General features: G+C 33.8%; 1 protein-coding gene and 2 long non-coding RNA genes across 3 annotated transcripts in view; 1 reads left to right on the top strand and 2 right to left on the bottom strand.

The window, feature by feature from the left end:
• The window catches only part of LOC127716177 (gem-associated protein 5-like), a 265,274-nt gene that overhangs the window by 78,554 nt on the left and 166,350 nt on the right, over positions 1-20,370 (top strand). The window contains exons 14-15 of the mRNA XM_052222302.1: positions 2,964-3,132; positions 12,970-13,185. Of these exons, the coding sequence (XP_052078262.1) occupies positions 2,964-3,132; positions 12,970-13,185 (385 nt within the window). The remainder of the gene's footprint in view (positions 1-2,963; positions 3,133-12,969; positions 13,186-20,370) is intronic.
• The window catches only part of LOC127716208 (uncharacterized), a 69,545-nt gene that overhangs the window by 48,053 nt on the left and 1,122 nt on the right, over positions 1-20,370 (bottom strand). The gene's annotated exons all lie outside the window — the stretch shown is intronic.
• LOC127716212 (uncharacterized) lies at positions 875-17,126 on the bottom strand. Its single transcript, XR_007988811.1, has 2 exons — positions 16,978-17,126; positions 875-1,655 (listed from the first exon to the last, which is right to left on the bottom strand). It is a non-coding gene; the product is annotated as an uncharacterized LOC127716212 (long non-coding RNA).

Here is a 20,370-nt window from a genome sequence, read left to right as displayed (position 1 = left end):
CGAATCTAACAGTGTATTTAGATTTTTAATTTTGGGTCCAGTTTTCAAAATCGTCTACATTAAGGTCCAAAGGGTCCAAAATTAAACTTTGTTTGATTTTAGCAAAAATTGAATATATGAGGTTCTTTGATATGCTGAATCTAAACATGTATTTAGATTTTTGATTTTTGGCCCAGTTTTCAAGTTGGTCCAAATTGGGGTCCAAAATTAAACTTTGTTTGATTTCAACAAAAATTGAATATATGGGGTTCTTTGATATGCTGAATCTAACCATGTATTTAGATTTTTTATTTTTGGACCCCGTTATCAAATTGGTTCATATTGAGGTCAAAAGGGTCCAAAATTAAACTTTGTTTGATTTCATCTAAAATTGAATTATTGGGGCTCTTTGATATTCCAAATCTAACTGTGTATTTAGATTTTTAATTTTGGGTCTTGTTTTTTAAATTGGTCTACATTAAGGTCCAAAGGGTCCAAAATTAAACTTAGTTTGATTTTAACAAAAATTGAATTCTTTGGGTTCTTTGATATGCTGAATCTAAACATGTGTTTAGATTTTTGAATATGGGCCCAGTTTTCAAGTTGGTCCAAGATAGGGTCCAGTATTTAAACTTTGTTTGATTTCAACAAAAATTGAATATATGGGGTTCTTTGATATGCTGAATCTAAACATGTATTTAGATTTTTGATTATGGGCCCAGTTTTCAAGTTGGTCCAAATTGGGGTCCAAAATTAAACTTTGTTTGATTTCAACAAAAATTGAATATATGAGGTTCTTTGATATGCTGAATCTAACCATGTATTTAGATTTTTTATTTGTAGGCCCCGCTATCAAATTGGTTCATATTGAGGTCAAAAGGGTCCAAAATTAAACTTTGTTTGATTTCATCAAAAATTGAATTATTGGGGTTCTTTGATATGCCAAATCTAACCGTGTTTTAGATGTTTAATTTGGGTCCCGTTTTTTAAATTGGTCTTCATTGAGGTCCAAAGGGTCCAAAATTAAACTTAGTTTGATTTTAACAAAAATTGAATTCTTGGGGTTCTTTGATATGCTGAATCTAAACATGTGTTTAGATTTTTTATTATTGGCCCAGTTTTCAAGTTGGTCCAAGTTGGGGTCCAAAATTAAACTTTTTTTGATTTCAACAAAAATTGAATATATGGGGTTCTTTGATATGCTGAATCTAACCATGTATTTAGATTTTTTCATTTGTGGGCCCCGCTATCAAATTGGTTCATATTGAGGTCAAAAGGGTCCAAAATTAAACTTTGTTTGATTTCATCAAAAATTGAATTATTGGGGTTCTTTGATATTCCAAATCTAACCGTGTATTTAGATTTTTAATTTTAAGTCCCATTTTTTAAATTGGTCTACATTAAGGTCCAAAGGGTCCAAAATTAAACTTAGTTTGATTTTAGCAAAAATTGAATTCTTGGGGTTCTTTGATATGCTGAATCTAAACATGTGTTTAGATTTTTGATTATGGGCCCAGTTTTCAAGTTTGTCCAAGTTGGGGTCCAAAATTAAACTTTGTTTGATTTTAACAAAAGTTGAATATATGGGGTTCTTTGATATGCTGAATCTTACCATGTATTTTGATTTTGGACATTGGACCATAATAGGTAAATTAAAAAAATTCAAGTTCTTAGACCTCATTCTTTCTATGTCAGAAACCTATGCTGTGTCAAATATTTAATAACAATCCAAATTCAGAGCTGTATCAAGCTTGAATGTTGTGTCCATACTTGCCCCAACTGTTCAGGGTTCGACCTCTGCGGTCGTATCAAGCTGCGCCCCAGCGAAGCATTTTATTGGTTAGTATTTTGAATATTATTATAGATAGAGATAAACTGTAAACAGCAATAATGTACAGCAAAGTAAGATCTACAATCAAGTCAACTTGACCAAAATGGTCAGTTGACCCCTTAAGGAGTTATTGCCCTTTATATTCAATTTTTAACCATTTTTCGTAAATTTTTGTAATCTTTTACAAAAATCTTCTCCTCTGAAACTACTAAGACAAATTTAACCAAACTTGTCCACAATCATCATTAGGGTATCTAGTTTAAAAAATGTGTCCGATGACCCCGCCCACGAACCAAGATGGCCGACATGGCTAAAAAATAGTACATAAGGTAAAATGCAGTTTTTGGCTCATATCTCTGAAACCAAAGAATTTAGAGCAAATCTGACAGTAGAAAATTGTTCATTAGGTCAAGATCTATCTGCCCTGAAATTTTCAGACCAATCAGGCAACACGTTGTTGGGTTGCTGCCCCTGAATTGGTAATTTTAGGAAAATTTTGCAGCTTTTGGTTATTATCTTGAATATTATTATAGATAGAGATAAACTGTAAACAGCAATAATGTTCAGCAAAGTAAGATCTACAATCAAGTCAACCTGACCAAAATTGTCAATTGACCCCTTAAGGAGTTATTGCCCTTTATAGTCAATTTTTTACAATTTTCATAAATTTTGTAAATTTTTGTAAATTTTTACAAAATATTTTCCACTGTATCTACTGGGCCAAGTTCAATATAGATAGAGATATTTGTAAGCAGCAAGAATGTTTAGTAAAGTAAGATCTACAAACACATCACCATCACCAAAACACAATTTTGTCATGAATCCATCTGTGTCCTTTGTTTAATATGCACATAGACCAAGGTGAGTGACACAGGCTCTTTAGAGCCTCTAGTTTTGGTTTCCCTTAGTAAATCATGAACTTTGCAAGAATTGGGGTATAATTTTGTGGGCTTTGCTCACAGTTCCTGTAGTTATATAGCTCTGCATTACAGTTCCTTGAAAATGGGAGTACCTTATCAGTCTATATATTTTCAGTTTTCTACAGAATTCCTGTTTTTTACATAATTGCTATTATCCTATTTATGGATAATTAGCATCTTTCACATTCTTACAAAAAAAAAATTAAAAAATAATAATTCATTATTTGTTTAAGGTATGGAGCATTGAAACAGAACAGATGTTAGCATGTTACCGTGGACACAAGGGGAGGTTACTCACTGTACAGTGGAGTGGTCAGGAAAAGGATGTTGTGTTTACAGGGGGAGAGGATTTTTCTTTCCATAAATGGAGGTTTACAGATCACCTACCATCTGAAACAAATGGTAAGATTTTAGTGAGACATGAAGTACTTACTCTACGGGGACACCAGGGTCCTCCATGATGTTTGGTACGTTTAAGGTTACTCAATGTGAATGTTTTCTGTGTCCTGTTTTGTGGACTACTTGTATGTCATTTTCTATTTTTCTCTTTGGCCCTGATGTTGAATGCCTCTTTCATATGTTTTAAACTTATTTTTCATACCCCACTCTAGGAGTAGGGTCTGTTTTGCATCATTGTAGTCCATCTGTTTGTCCAACATATATCTTAAGTAGTGGTAACAAGACTACTTCATGTTTGGTCAGGAGCTTTGCTTTAAATAATCATATTCTGTAATCTAAGAGTACTTTTTGGAGCTGTCAGACCACCACTTCCAGTTTTCAGATATTTTGACTAATGAGTGGGGTACCTGTACGCCTCTTGTTTGTAATTTGTGACTAATGAGTGGGGCACCAGTATGCCTCTTGTTTGTAATTTGTGACTAATGAGTGGGGTACCAGTATGCCTCTTGTTTGTAATTTGTACGGACATTTAGGTGTCAATCTGCATCCGAACTACCCATTTCACTGAAAAAGAAAAAAGAGCTGTTTGTCCAAGTAGAATTATTTTCTGGTCAAGTATAACTATTCACAAATGTATGTGATGGCCACAGTTTTTTGTAAACAGGACTGGCAGTTACTGGGAACATTGAAGTCTGTTTTGAGGACTGTTAAGGACAATCAGGGATCACGCTACCAGGGCGAAGAAGTCGCTTTCCCGTCCTTTACTTCGCTTTGCCCGACCCTCAAAAGCGAAAACAATTCACCCTGTGGTTTATGATACTCTCTTTCAGTCGCTTTCGTCATCGGCAATATTCAATTTTTACCAAGACAATGAAAAATCATTTAAAAGTAAAGAAATTCAAGGCATAAACGATTTATTTTCTTCAGAAAAGAGGTTAAAGCATTGATTTCAAAGTTGTTGGCATGTTATTTCATAAAAACAATTTTTATACGACCGCAAAAACATTTTTGGGATAGTATAATGGTATGATGTCGTCTGCGTCGTCTGCGTCGTCGTCCGAAGACACATTTGTTTCCGGACAATAACTTTAGTTTAAGTGAATGGATCTCTATGAAAAATTTTTTTAAAAGGTTCAATACTGTAACGAAAACCGAGCGGTCGGGCCTTAGTGTTAAACTATAAATGTTTATCCCTTAGTGCGTTGCTATAAGAATGTGTTATGTTAGAATGAACGAGTATATAAAAAAATAAAAGTTATATCTGGTGACTCTTATTGGGTAGCGTGGACTCTGGTATCGTGTTACTATGTGGTACTCTGGTATCGTGGTACTATGTGGTACTCTGGTATTCTGAATACACACTGGTAAGGTTTGGTTCCTCTGGTAAGGTAATGACTCTGATATAAAAGTGTAGATTGGAGTATAGGTTTTTGTATGGTAACTCTCGATGTTTGTAAGAATAACAGACTCGTTAAATAAAACTCAACTTGTATTAACTTTAAGATGTATTAAATATCAACAATACATATAAATATTAAATAACTTAACAGTATTTTAGACTTACAGATAAATACTTTATTAACCTTTTATCGTGAATTAAAGAAAATGGATAGCGGAAAAAAAATATCCCCAGAAAGTTTACTAATTGTAGTTTGGTAATCGGCAAATGGTAAATCAAATTCAATGCAAAAAGATAAAGTTTCTCTCGAGAAGTTATTCTCTAAATGCAACTTGGAAAGGAATTAACAAACCCACATTATACGGACGTCGTCTCCTCTGACATTGTAATAGTGTTGGCTGTCTGGTTAACTACTTGGTCTGGTACATGGTATCTGTACGTATATCAAAATAGCATGGAATATAACGTGTGTTACTTGCCCAGGGTAGTATCGTGCTGAAGACTTATCTGTATTCTCCGCCGTATTTATACTTAGGTAAACCAATTTACCGATTTGGTTTACCATTTACCATTTCGGAAAATACCTAAATTACCAAAACCGGAACTGGTGATTACCAAAATAGGTAATGACGTCATTGTACGTCATTTTAAGTACACAATGCACAGGTGTTCCTATAAAAACATAGGCAAGAATGATAAAAAGTTTTAGAGTTATCAATGTTTAAACATAGTTATACAAGAAATATATAATAAGAAAAGTCAATTATCGGTAAGATTTAAACAACGTCATCACACAATTTTAGGGGAAACAAGTTCCATTTCAGGGGACCCACATTTCGTTACACTCTCCCCACCTTTGAAAAATAATGTTTGTCCCCAAACATGAATAGGCATTTCCTAAAATTTAAAACAAGTTCTCCAATATCATTCATTAAAATATTCTCTAACATACATATTCAACATTATAAAACATTATTTAATCAAATTTAATTAATCTTTGGAATGTTCATTGTTCATATACGTCTCCACGAAAAGCTTGAATTCCGCACTGTTCTTTATGATCCTTTAGTCTTGTAAATGTTCATATAGCACCAACATCGCTTCTTCTCATAAAGATTGTTCATAAAACACAAGTTCTGTTTATTTTGACGAATGTTTTAGTTTATAGAGCACCGACATATATATCTTTTTCACTTGACGAATGTTCATAAAGCACTAACACATCTTCTTCGCGTGATGAATGTTCTTACATCAGAACTTATTCTGTGTATTTTGACGAATGTTTATAGAGTACCATCAAATATTCTCAGCGGGACGAATGTTCATAAAAGACAATTGTACAATTGAATTTCCTGAAAATAAGTTACATATTTAAACATTCAATAAATGTAAGCAATATTAATAAAAATCTGAAATAAATTAAACGTCAATTTGAAAAAAATACTCTTTCCCTTATACAATATATATGGACTTTTATCTTTAAAAATCAAACTAAATAATCCTTGGTACAAGTATATCTATGTCTGCAACAATGAGACGGTGATACACAATTTTATTATCCGACTGCGTTGGTAATTCAGCAGTCCCCATCGACATAACTACACTTCCATTAGCCATGCGAAAACCACTACGTGCATTGGACAACACTGGCTTTACACTCTTGGACATGATATTATACATGGATGAGTTAAGGACACTAACAGTGGACCAATCAAACAATTCAATTTCATGTCATAACAGTGACAATTACAAAATGTACATATATTCTTTCAGAAAATATTTATCTGATTCAATTTTTCAAAATTATTGGATTCTTCAAAATCATATTTAGTTTCGGCTGAAACTTGGTCCTCAGTTTCAGCCACTAATAGTTTCCCCGACCAGACATTTGGTCTGCCATTTTTCTTGGAATTAAGTTTTTATTTCTGTTACCTTCTAACCTTTGGGATCGGTTATTCAATAGGAGACATTCCCTTTTAATTACCGGAAACCCCACAATGGTAACAAGAAAAAGTTTTCTTATTTTTTTCTATTATTTTCTATTTTTGCAAGACGACCTGAAATGTCATCCACTTGTTCAGACAAATAAGTTTTCCTATTTAGATCAAAATTATCATTTTCATTTACAGCACAAACTAGCTTAGTGCCGTGTTTACGTCTGTCATTTTGGAATGCTTCATATTCAAGAGCAATTTGAATAGCGTTATTAATACTTTTTGCTTTGGCCTTGAAAATAGCCCATTCCATGTCAACATCATTTAGGGAATCAATAAAACAATCGCATGCTAATTGTTCTTTAATCTCTATCGGAGCTGATGGATACGCTAATCTTACTAGATGTTTTATGTTTTGGCCTAACTCAGGTATTTGTTCCGTGCGTCCGCGTATTTTATTTTTCATTTGCGCCCTGTACATTTCTGCTTGGTTTTCTGGTTGAAAACGAGACGCTAAGGCGGCTGTCAGTTGTATAAAATTGGTCCGCATCTCTGGTCTTAAATCGGTTAAAATACTTTGGGCGGTACCTCTTAAGCTAGTAGCTAGTTCTAAAGCTTTCTCTATGTCAGACCATTTGTTAATTGCTTCAATTAATTCAAACTGAACTAAATAGTCTTCCCAATTACTTTCACCATCATAAAGTGCAGATTTCTTTTTGTAATATTTTGTATTTTTGTAAGTTTAAATCATAATCACGCTCAAAATTTTGTTCATTGCTAATGCCAGCATAATTTGTATTACTGGTCATTTCATCAGTACGGTGTTCATGGTCGGTCCCGTTAACCCCCACTCTGAATCGTCCGCGGGACGTCAAAGGTAATGCTTGGTACGTTGCCCCCTGATTATGGGGTACGCCCCGGTCCAAAGTCCTAGGTAAATCTCCCGAATCCTATCTACCCCGTCGGGCATCGGATTCACAAGACGTCGCGCCTCGTCTTGTATTCCCGGAGTCTCCCTCAGCAGTATCCCTTGCTTTCTGACTCCAAAACCCATACCTAGACCCTCTGGCAGCATGGTCCAAAAGAGTCCTTGACTCTTCACCAAAATTCTGTTTTACCGTACGCGCTGCATTTTTTTTCAAATGCACAACCGTTGCCCTATTTGAAACTTCCGGGTTTTTCGCTTGGTCAATGGCCACTTTCCTTGATGGTGATAGATCCCCTGACAATGGCCTATTGTCAGTATGATGTATACCATCCTTTTCGTATCTATTCGTATTCTCTTGTGAGGGCCATTGATCTTGGTTCACTCTTATGCCTATCTCTCCGGTCGGCGTCAGATCATGGAAAATTTCACAGGACCGAGATCGGGGGAGCACTGGTCTACCCTGGGCAGTTAACCTAGGTGTTTCAAATTTATTTTCCGCGCTATCCATTTTATTTATATTTATTTATTCCTTATCTTGAATATTACACTTATTTAAAGAATATAACTTGAAATGTAGGTACGTGCCTCCGCTGCCACCACTGTAACGAAAACCGAGCGGTCGGGCCTTAGTGTTAAACTATAAATGTTTATCCCTTAGTGCGTTGCTATAAGAATGTGTTATGTTAGAATGAACGAGTATATAAAAAAATAAAAGTTATATCTGGTGACTCTTATTGGGTAGCGTGGACTCTGGTATCGTGTTACTATGTGGTACTCTGGTATCGTGGTACTATGTGGTACTCTGGTATTCTGAATACACACTGGTAAGGTTTGGTTCCTCTGGTAAGGTAATGACTCTGATATAAAAGTGTAGATTGGAGTATAGGTTTTTGTATGGTAACTCTCGATGTTTGTAAGAATAACAGACTCGTTAAATAAAACTCAACTTGTATTAACTTTAAGATGTATTAAATATCAACAATACATATAAATATTAAATAACTTAACAGTATTTTAGACTTACAGATAAATACTTTATTAACCTTTTATCGTGAATTAAAGAAAATGGATAGCGGAAAAAAAATATCCCCAGAAAGTTTACTAATTGTAGTTTGGTAATCGGCAAATGGTAAATCAAATTCAATGCAAAAAGATAAAGTTTCTCTCGAGAAGTTATTCTCTAAATGCAACTTGGAAAGGAATTAACAAACCCACATTATACGGACGTCGTCTCCTCTGACATTGTAATAGTGTTGGCTGTCTGGTTAACTACTTGGTCTGGTACATGGTATCTGTACGTATATCAAAATAGCATGGAATATAACGTGTGTTACTTGCCCAGGGTAGTATCGTGCTGAAGACTTATCTGTATTCTCCGCCGTATTTATACTTAGGTAAACCAATTTACCGATTTGGTTTACCATTTACCATTTCGGAAAATACCTAAATTACCAAAACCGGAACTGGTGATTACCAAAATAGGTAATGACGTCATTGTACGTCATTTTAAGTACACAATGCACAGGTGTTCCTATAAAAACATAGGCAAGAATGATAAAAAGTTTTAGAGTTATCAATGTTTAAACATAGTTATACAAGAAATATATAATAAGAAAAGTCAATTATCGGTAAGATTTAAACAACGTCATCACACAATTTTAGGGGAAACAAGTTCCATTTCAGGGGACCCACATTTCGTTACAATACCACAAAAGGAAGGTTGGGATTGATTTTGGGGATGATGGTCCCAACCGTTTAGGAATTAGGGGCCCAAAACAAGCATTTATCTAGTTTCAGGACAATAACTTGTGTATAAGTATTTCAATTGCTCTGAAATTGTACCACAATGTTTAATACCACAAGTAGAAGGTTGGGATTTATTTTAAGGGTTATGGGGCAAACAGTTTAGGAATTAAGGGCCAAAAAGGGGCCAAAAACAAGCATTTTTCTAGTTTCCGGACAATAACTTGTGTGTAAGTGTATGGATCTCTCAGACATTGTACCACAAGGTTCCATATAACAAAGGGAAGGCTGGGATTGAGTTTGGGGTTAATTGTCCCAAACATGTAGGAATTAGGGGCCAAAAAGAAGCATTTTTCAAGTTTCCAGACAATAACTTGTGTTTTTTAGTGGGGTTTCAATAAGTTGGGGGGGGGGGGGGGGGATTTTTTGTTTCAAATTTTTTTAAAGGATTCATATTTTTTTTTCAAAATTTTTCAAATTTTTCAAATTTTTGAAAAGTTTCAAGAAGAAATCTTCAATTGCACAGTATTGCGCAATAGATTTGTAAGATCTTTGACCACATTTATTTTGTGTCAGAAACCTATATTATGTCAAAAATTTGATCACAATCCAAAATTCAGATAGTATCAAGCTTGAATATTGTGTCCAAATTTGCCCCAACTGTTCAGGGTTCGACCTCTGCGGTCATATCAGGCTGCGCTCAACGAAGCATTTTATTTATCTCTTCTGGTACTTGTTACTCGGAGAGCGTACATCAAATCATTCTAACTTTCGGAAAAATAAGTTGTTACTTCATTAGAACTTGATGAAATTTGTCTGAAGTAAATTTGTTATCCTTGTATTGCATTAAAAACGTCATATATTCCTTTCCAAATAGTGTGTCAAACATCGTTTATTTTTTGTAAATTTTTCCGCCATTTAAATTATTGGGCATATTATTGTACAACTACGGATCAGAGTTGGGATTTCTTCGGAAACGGACCTGCTATGACCGAAATCCGGATTTTTACGATAATGACTACAGACGCATGAATGGCACTGCTGACAGACAAAAATTGATCCCAAAAGGAAAAATTACGCATTCCACACGCATTAACATACTTTTGGTTAGATCTTCTTGATTAATGTATATATTTCCATGTATATGCATTGTTTCAATTTATAAGTTAAAGTTGCTCAACTCTGGGACTACCGTATAGTGGGTTATTTTCGCTGGGTGTTTATTTTCGCTTATTTTGGTGGGTCAGGGGAAATCGCGAAAATAAATCCCGCGAAAATTTATGCATACGTTCGATTCTTTATAATAGCTAAAGCGTTTTGTACTATCTATTTTTTTCGAGTTCGACGGATCAATAAAGGTTTATGTTAATTTAAACAACATAAAAGCCAAAGGCCATTGTTCACTGGCTGTCAGGTCTTAATTAGTTTCTTGGTTACATAATGAAATAAATAATAATATAAGAGTGTAAGGTACTCTGTCAGATATTTTATCCTTATTAATTAGTGTCAAATTATATAAGAGTTGCAAGTCACTCATGATAATTTTATAATCTCATTCGTACATCAAAGGTCCAGTCAATTTCGTAACTAATCAACTGTAACATTTACAAGATGTTTGTACACCTGTGACAAATAACTGTACCGGTATTCTTTTGATTAATTTATCAAAATATAATCAATAAATAAGACGTCATGCAGGTATAACAATCATTCAACAATAACAATGGACCCTTGTTTTTACAAGTTTTACAACTTTTTAACTGCAACCATTTCAGTATCAGCCAAAATATTTAATTGAGATTAAAGAATCCACCAAAATTAAAACCGCCAAAATTTTTCGTATACTTTGTTGCAAAATTTTACACCCGCGAAAATAACCTGCTATACAGTATTACACTAATATAATTATATTATGTCCGAGCTTAACTGTTAAATTAATATATCTTTTTAATGAGGAATACTCAGTTTCATGAACATGATAACAGAGTAGTTTTTTAATTGATATAACAACTTTCTTTTCCTTTTTGATATCAAAATAAATCTTTTCTATTAGTGCCAGATATTTAATTGTTTTTTCTGAAAAGAGGACTCATATGATTGTGCAACAAGATATGATAAAATTAAACACTTTAAATTTGAACAGTTACTTAAATTGTATACCAAGTACAAATTGAACAATATAAAAAAAATAAGATACATATGGCCCTGAATGTATTATAGTAAAAACCAAACATTGTAGCGCCGCGAGCGAACAAGCACTTCTCTTTCAAATCTCACCACTTCTCCCTCTCAATATCAAAAAGAGAAAGAGAAAATTCTGAAGTAGTGTGAGCCCTGGAACAATGCTGTGTTAATTAGTGCCAGAATTAGTCCTTAAATGTTCCCAAAAGAATACCTTGTGTTCAAAAGGTATAAATCACAGTCACTGAGTCGGTCCAGATAAATGTAGCAAAAGACTATAGATATCGGTCATGTTATGAATGGTAAAAAAATGACTGACACTAGGGCTGACAGTCATTTTTTGGTTCAAAGCGTTTTTAAAAAATGTAGAACAAACATTGCCAGCTGTTAACATTTAGACATTCTATGTTTTTACTGACAGTTTCAATATTATGCCCATAGTTCATATGAATAAAAGTAGATGTGGGACATACATCAATTATATTAGACAGTAACTTTACAACAAACATTACTAAAAGCCATTTAGAGAGTAAAGTACAGTCTTCAACAATAGACAGGTGCCTATAAAATTTGTCTAGCTATACATTACCCAAGTTTATAAAAGCTTTAAATGAATTCAACAGAAACAATCAAAGACCAGTGCCATCAACATCCAATTGTCAAAAACATCAAGACATGACAACAATTTAGCCTTATCATCAGCCTGCTAGCACATTCTTTCAGAATGCATGTCTGATATATTGTACACAACCACAGACACCCTTTTCAGGGTTTCACACCCTTTAGTTAAGAGAAACTTGGTTCAGTTTGTACACCTAAGTTCCCTTTTAGGGATGATATTATTAATTGTGCTTGAACTACTTTGTTGCTATTGGTCATAGCAAAAAAGGCACTTAATGATGTTGGATATCAGTTAATTTAAAGTCTCTTCATGCATATGATATGTTGGTGATTTGGTTTTAATAGTAAACTAAAAGGACTGTTATTTTATTTTATTTTTTTTTTCTTTACAGATGTTTAGTAGTAATTTTGTGTCATGCATTGGTACACCGGAATACACTCGAGACAGTTATATTTTTAGTATGGGCTGTTCCATAAAAGCATACATGGGACCAAGGGAAGGCACTATAAAATCTCTACTATGGGTGGGTGTCAAGTTCAGTGGAAATGTAATTGAAATTCTAAATTTGCCTCTATAGGTGGTTACCCCCTTAGGAAAGTGCCTTCCTTGGGTACCATGTATGTTTTTAAGGAACAGCTCTATTTTAAAAGTTCAACAAGCCAGGTGTTTTAAATATAAAACTTTCTATTATCTCGAGTGGAAGAATATTGTATCACACTTGATGCAGTGGTAGAATCTACATGTATCGTAATGACCTAGAGGTGAGGGGTGGAAGGAGGGGGTATCATCCCAAATTCTCAAATCAAATAAATCATTCTTTCCCATATCCCGAAAAAATTAATCATTAATTCCTGATTCCGATAGGTGTTAATCTGGAATTCCTGGGAAAATAAAGGGCCCAAATAGATTTCCCGCAAAAATTAAGACCCAATTCGGACATCCTGAAAAAGGTCTTTCCTCCCCTCAGAGGTCCCTTAAATCTACCATCATCCATGCTATTCATATAAGTCCCATATTATGCTTAATTTTTCAGTTGTTCGAAAAAAAAGAGTAAAGACACGAGGAGGAAAAAACAAAAAAGCAACAGATGGAGCTACTGAGCAGGAAGATGCAGAAAATGTTGTCATGGTCAAAGAAAATGGGTTGGATCTGAATGCAGACGAGAAAGAGTCAATGGAAGCTCTGATAAAAAGCAAGAAACAAGCACTGCAAAAACAGGAAGTAGATGAGAAGGGAGATAATTCTCAAGGTAAATTCAATTTAGTAATTAAATACTCTTATCTACAATTTATGATACCTCTAACACAGGAAAAGGGAGGGTATCTTTGTATATGAAGGTTAACACAGACGTGCCCCTCATAGTTGACAACCTCTCTCTGATCATATCATGCCAAAATGCGTGTTAAAAGGTGGGACATGCTTTTTTGCACTGAAAATTATCCAATTAAATTTAAGCACACTCATATACTGTAAACTTTAACTGTTATTATCAAAGCTTGACGCATATTCATGACAAATTAAGCCTTGGTTACATTTTAATGACCACAGTTGCGTAGGAAAATTATGCTTTGCAATAGAGTTATTTGGGCCTGGCAGAAAGGGTGAAATGGGTTTGACTGATTGTAAACAACAAGCTTAAGTTAAAAATAAATTTGAGTTTTGAATGTCTTATTTTATTCTTTATCGCAAAAGATGGAAGAAAATATAAATATAGAAGATGAGTAAAAAGGGTCCAATTAGGACAGTCCATGATAACTTTCTTTTATTCAGGTTAAACTCTGATTCCAAAACAATTTGATAATGACAAATGTACCTCTTCCTCTGTAGATGATGGGCATCTGCGGCTTAGGGGTCAAAGGAGTTTAATTGTAGTATCACTGACCAGTCAACACTAAGGTTATGAGTTTGAACCTGCTTGTAGCAGATGTTTATTTACTCCAAACTTAACTGATTAGGACTGCCAATTTTCCTGCCAAAGGTTATGATTCTCTACAAGCGCTCTAGTTTATATTGGTTGAGGGTTGATACTGTGTTTGATATTACAACTGCCATATCATATACACTTTATCATATAATTATACCCCACGCAACGAGTTGCGGAGGGTATAATGTTTTTGACCCGTCTATCCGTCCGTCAGTCCGTCAGTCTGTCAGTCCGTCAGTCCTGTTTCTTGTCATCACAACTTCTCTCAAACCACACAACAGAATTTCACAAAACCTTTTTAGATAATAAGGACATACTATGTAGTTGTGCATATCGACAGGAAATTATGATTCAATTTTTTTTTCAGGAGTTACGCCCCTTTGAACTTATTTGCCCAATATACTACTGCAACCTTTTGTCATCGAAACTTCTCTCAAACCACACGACATAATTTCATGAAACCTTTTCAGATAATAAGGACATACTACGTAGATGTGCATATCGACAGGAAATTACGATTCAATTTTTTTTCCAGGAGTTACCCCCCTTTGAACTTATTTGCCCAATATACTACTGCAACCTTTTGTCATCGCAACTCCTCTCAAACCACACACTAAAAATTTCATGAAACCTTTTCAGATAATAAGGACATACTACGTAGATGTGCATATCGACAGGAAATTAAGATTCAATTTTTTTTCCAGGAGTTACGCCCCTTTGAACTTATTTGCCCAATATACTACTGCAACCTTTTGTAATCACAACTCCTCTCAAACCACACAACAGAATTTCATGAAACCTTTTCAGATAATAAGGACATACTACGTAGATGTGCATATCGACAGGAAATTACGATTCAATTTTTTTCCCAGGAGTTACTCCCCTTTGAACTTATTTGCCCAATATACTCGCAACCTTTTGTCATCGCAACTCCTCTCAAACCACACAACAGAATTTCATGAAACTGTGTAGATAATAAGGACATACTATGTAGATGTGCATATTGACAGGAAATTATGATTCAATTTTTTTTTCTGATAAAATTTTTTTTTCTTACACTTATTTTATTTCTCCAATGACAATGTGGGGATGTGGGGTATGTGAGCGCACTCACTAAGGTTCTTTCATTATGATAGATGTTTTGTCATTATACAGATCTTGGGGTTTAAAACACAAAGTTGACACATGAATACTTTGCATGATTTAGTGCTAAAATTAGTACACAATAGAAAAAATCAAAAATTCTTTTTAAAGAAATGTGTCTTTTACCATTCAGAAATTGTTTGATAATTTTTGAAAGATGAGGATCAATCCTTTATTAATGTCTTTTGTTTTGATATTTTGTGTTGATGGGTTGCTGTCACATCTATATGCACTGTAAATTTTCAGAAATGTTTGCACTGTTTTTATTGGAGAGTAAAAATGTCAGTAACTTTCTTATAGATTATAAACCTGAATGATTGACTGGGGTATATAAATATGGTCAGAATTCTCCTGTCTGGCGGTAAACCTTTTGATTAAGAAAGGACTCCTTTTGGTTTTGTGGATTGTATAGATACACATCCACTTCCTGTTGGAATATGAATGTTCAATCTGATGTTGCATGTAGAGTGCCATGCTCTGTGCATGTTAATGAACCTTCACAATAACTATTTGGGGGATTTGTAGGTGGCCTATGTATGTGTAATATTTCTGCCCTTTTTCCAAACATACCTTCATTTTTCAGTGGCTTTGAATATTCTTCATCTTTATCCTGTGTTGAACCCCTACCTATTATTGTTAATTTACTCTCGTCCTTAAGGATGATCGCTACTCTTGTTTTTATTTATTTTTTTGCGGTCATATATTGGTATGACGTTGGCGTTGTCGTCGACGTCCGGCGTCGTCTTCGTCATCCGAAGACACATTGGTTTTCATTGAAATAACCTCCCTTACAGTGCTTTTAAATTATGTATAAAGTAATGGTTAATGAACAATTAAGATAATTTAAAACAGTTTAAGGGAGGTAATCCAAATACAATGTTTTGGTTACTTCCCTTACACTGCTTTTAAATTATGTTTAAAGAAATGCATATTTATAAAGGAAGACCAGTAAAAATATCTGCAAATGTTGCATCTTTTTTTTTTTACAAAAAAATCCATATGAAAGATTTGACACTATATTTTAAATTCTATTATAAAATAGATTAAGTTAGCACTATGGTAAATTTAAATGGGTAATTATGGTTGCAAACTCCATTGGAAATTTGAATTGAGATTATGACCATATCTTGAGGGAAAGAATTTTTTGGGGGAAAAAAGGGGGGGGGGGGGGGGGGGGTAAAAAGAAATTGTGGGGGGTCAATTTTTTCTCATTTCAGATTTCAGAAATTAAAAAGAATTATTCTTCAAATATTATTTTTTTTTCAAATTTCAAATATTGAAAAATTTCAAGAAGTATAATAATCTTTAATTGCACAGTATGGCGCATTAGATTTGTAAATTCTTTGACCACATTTATTTATTTGTTATGCCGAATCTAACCGTGTATTTAGATTTTTAATTTTGGGTCCAGTTTTCAAATTGGTCTACATTAAGGTCCAAAGGGTCCAAAATTAAACTTAGTTTGATTTGAACAAAAATTGAATATATGGGGTTCTTTGATATGCTGAATCTAACCATGTATTTAGATTTTTTATTTGTGGACCCCGCTATCAAATTGGTTCATATTGAGGTCAAAAGGGTCCAAAATTAAACTTCGTTTGATTTCATCAAAAATTGAATTATTGGGGTTCTTTGATATGCCAAATCTAACCGTGTATATAGATTTTTAATTTTGGGTCCTGTTTTTTAAATTGGTCTACATTAAGGTCCAAAGGGTCCAAAATTAAACTTAGTTTGATTTGAACAAAAATTGAATTCTTGGGGTTCTTTGATATGCTGAATCTAAACATGTGTTTAGATTTTTGATTATGGGCCCAGTTTTCAAGTTTGTCCAAGTTGGGGTCCAAAATTAAACTTTGTTTGATTTCAACAAAAATTGAATATATGGGGTTCTTTGATATGCTGAATCTAACCTTGTATTTTGATTTTGGACATTGGACCATAATAGTTAAATTAAAAAAATTCAAGTTAGACCACATTCTTTCTGTGTCAGAAACCTATGCTGTGTCAAATATTTAATCACAATCCAAATTCAGAGCTGTATCAAGCTTGAATGTTGTGTCCATACTTGCCCCAACTGTTCAGGGTTCGACCTCTGCGGTCGTATCAAGCTGCACCCAGCAAAGCATTTTATTGACTTTTTGTCAGATATTCGGAATTCTCTGGCTTTATCCATGTAGTACTTGCCATTAAAAAAATTTGCCCACTAACGCCTACTTTTCTTTTCATTATTTGATTACATATAGTTTAAAATGCCACCTTTGAAAATCTTATTAAATCCTTGTTATTTTTTCATAGTTTTTGAAAGAAAGAAGGTGCCAATGTTAAATGTATGAAAAATCTAGAGACAATCATTTCCCGCCAAATTTTCAATTGCTTATATCTCGAAAACAAGCACACAGGCCCTTCATTTTTTTCTGCTTTTATAGTTCCTTTATTTATATACTACCAATTTATAACAGTGTTTTAAAAAGCTTGTTATTTTGAAACAGAGTAGCGAACATCCTCAATAAGTATACAAAAGTATTTGCTACTGGTGCATAAAACAAACAACAATCAATCAATCAATCAATCAATCAAAAATGATCACACTTAAATGACATTACAGGGTTGATGCTAAAATATCCCAGGCGCAGAGAGATAAGTACAGGTTAAGATAGACAAGTTTCCAATTTCGATTTTATGAATGAACTGTCACTGTACATGTTGACCTTGTGTCATAGGACATTGTGACATGAAGATATTTTCTTTATGACGCCAAATATTTCACGGAAAAAGCACCAATGGGAAGATCATGTATAACTTCAACTCCATATCCATTTTATATAAACAGTTTTAAAACCATATCATTAATCCCTAAAGACCTCGCTTGACATATTCCTCAATTATTTGGCCTATTACAATAAAGTGCTAGATCCATTTTAGATGATAATGATGTATTTGACAGATGTCAATATTTTTATGAAATTATCAGAATTGCATAACATTGATTACCCATGTAATTACAATAAATTTGAAGTGTGGATAAATTGATTTAGGTTTGGACAGAATCTGTCTGCGGAGAAAAGAAAGATTTTTCTTGATTGACAAACCTAATTTACATTTAAGGTTACTTTATTGTAAATTTGAGCATAATTAACTTCTCTCAAGAGAAGTATAGATAGTTGATTAATTTTATAATTTGGATGATACTAAAATGTTCAAGAGATTTTGGGTTGGAACTAGGATGTTTTTCGTACAGTTCAGGAAAGATTGATATTTGTACCTTTTTTTATTTGAAAAAAAAGTAGGAATAAGGTACCAAGAGGACAAATGAAAATATTGAAGTTGAAGAAAAACAAACATGGCTAAAAGAAGAAAAAAATCCAGAAAACACTACACTACAAATTTAATATTGAACATCATAAACTGAGGGTGAACTCAGGTTCTAAGGTTAAGGGTCAGCAGTTCCTACTCCACCAAAGATAACTATTGTGATACTCCTGTAAAAAATTGTTGATTAATCATATCCATTATTCTGCCATCACATAATTGTGAATTGGTCGGAAATGTTGTTGGCCAATGAAATTCAAAATATTATAAAATAAATGACCTAGATGATATTTTTCAAATTATACTTTAACAGGAATAATTCATTCCCTCCTAGTGATAAGACTCTCCCACTTGCAAGGGTCTGAACTCTTTATTCAATAAAAACATGCAATATGAAACCAGGATTTTTTTTGGTAGTCTGGATGAAGAACCAATCAGCTAATAGCTTAATGTTATTGAGATAGGTAAATACCAAGCTTATTCTGAAAGATTAATTGCCAATTTATCATTGACTTAATACTTTCAGGTGTTTATGTAGCTACCATAAAACAGATGATTATAAAGACTAAATTATTTGAGTTAATTATTCTGACATTTGTTCATCCTATCAAGTTTGAAGATAAGTCTAATATAACCAAAAAAGATGGAAAATATATCAATGTGACAGCAATCCAACAACAATTTATTAAAATAAAAAATCTTGAAGTTTCCTAAAAACCACCCAATGAGCAAATGTCAAAACAATGCAACAAGCTCTAATTCTAGATAACAGCATGTAATTTCTTTTCTGATCACATTTCAACTTATAAACATATATTTCTAGACATGTACATTACCTTAGCTGTATTTGGCAAAACCTTTCAGAATTTTGGATCCTCAATGCTCTTCAATTTCATACTCTATTTGACCTTTTAACTTTTTTATGCCCCTGCTGTAGCAGAGGGGGCATTAAGTTTTACCATTGTCCGTCCGTACGTCCGTCCATACGTCCCAAAATTGGTTTCCTTTCTCTAATTTTAGTTTGCCTAAACTAAATGTTATGAATCTTATACACAATGCTTATTACCACAAAACACAGATAAAGTTTGAAATTTGGTGGCGTCACTTTTACCGATCTAGAGTTATGCCCGTTTACAAATGGAAATATTGCTGAATTTTTTGTTTCCCTTCTCTAACTTTAGTTTGCCTCAACCAAATGTTATGAGACTTATACACAATCAGAGATGCAATCAGTTTTTATACGACCGCAAACATTTTTCGCGGTCGTATATTGGTATGACGTTGGCGTCGTCGTCGTCGTCCAAAGTCACATTGGTTTTGGCACTCTAACTTTAGTTTAAGTGAATGGATCTCTTTGAAATTTTACCATAAGGTTCAATACCACAAAAGGAAGGTTGGGATTGGTTTTAAGGGTTATGGTACCAACAGTTAAGGAATTAGGGGCCAAAAAGGGGCAAAAAATAAGCATTTTTGTAACTTCCAGACATAACTTGTGTGTTAGTGTATGGATCTCTCTGACATTGTACCACAAGGTTCCATATCACAAAGGGAATGCTGGGGTTGATTTTGGGGGTAATTGCCTCCAAATTTTAGGAATTAGGGGCAAAAAGGGGCAAAAAACAAGCATTTTTCTAGTTTCATGACAATAACTTGTGTGTAAGTGTATGGATCTTTCTGAAATTGTACTACAAGGTTCCATATCACAAAGGGAAAGCTGGAATTGAGTTTGGGGGTAATTGCCCAAAACGTTTAGGAATAAGGGGCCAAAAAGGGGTAAAAAATAAGCATTTTTCTAGTTTCCAGACAATAACTTGTGTTCAAGTGTATGGATCTCTCTGAAATTGTACTGCAAGGTACCATACCACAAAGGGAAGGCTGGGATTGAGTTTGGGGGTGATGAATCATAAGGGGGTTCAAAAAATTGGGGGGGGGGGATTTTTTTTTTTTTCCCTTTTTTTCTTTTTTTCCTTTTTTTTTCTTTTAAAATTTTCCATTTTAAGTTGGTTATTTCTGTTTTATATTTAAAAGCAAATAATAATGATATGGTAGGAGATA

Source organism: Mytilus californianus, unplaced genomic scaffold (assembly GCF_021869535.1).
Source record: "Mytilus californianus isolate M0D057914Y unplaced genomic scaffold, xbMytCali1.0.p SCAF_9, whole genome shotgun sequence".
Classification (NCBI taxonomy): domain Eukaryota; kingdom Metazoa; phylum Mollusca; class Bivalvia; order Mytilida; family Mytilidae; genus Mytilus; species Mytilus californianus.
This window is presented reverse-complemented; position numbering and strand designations above follow the sequence as displayed.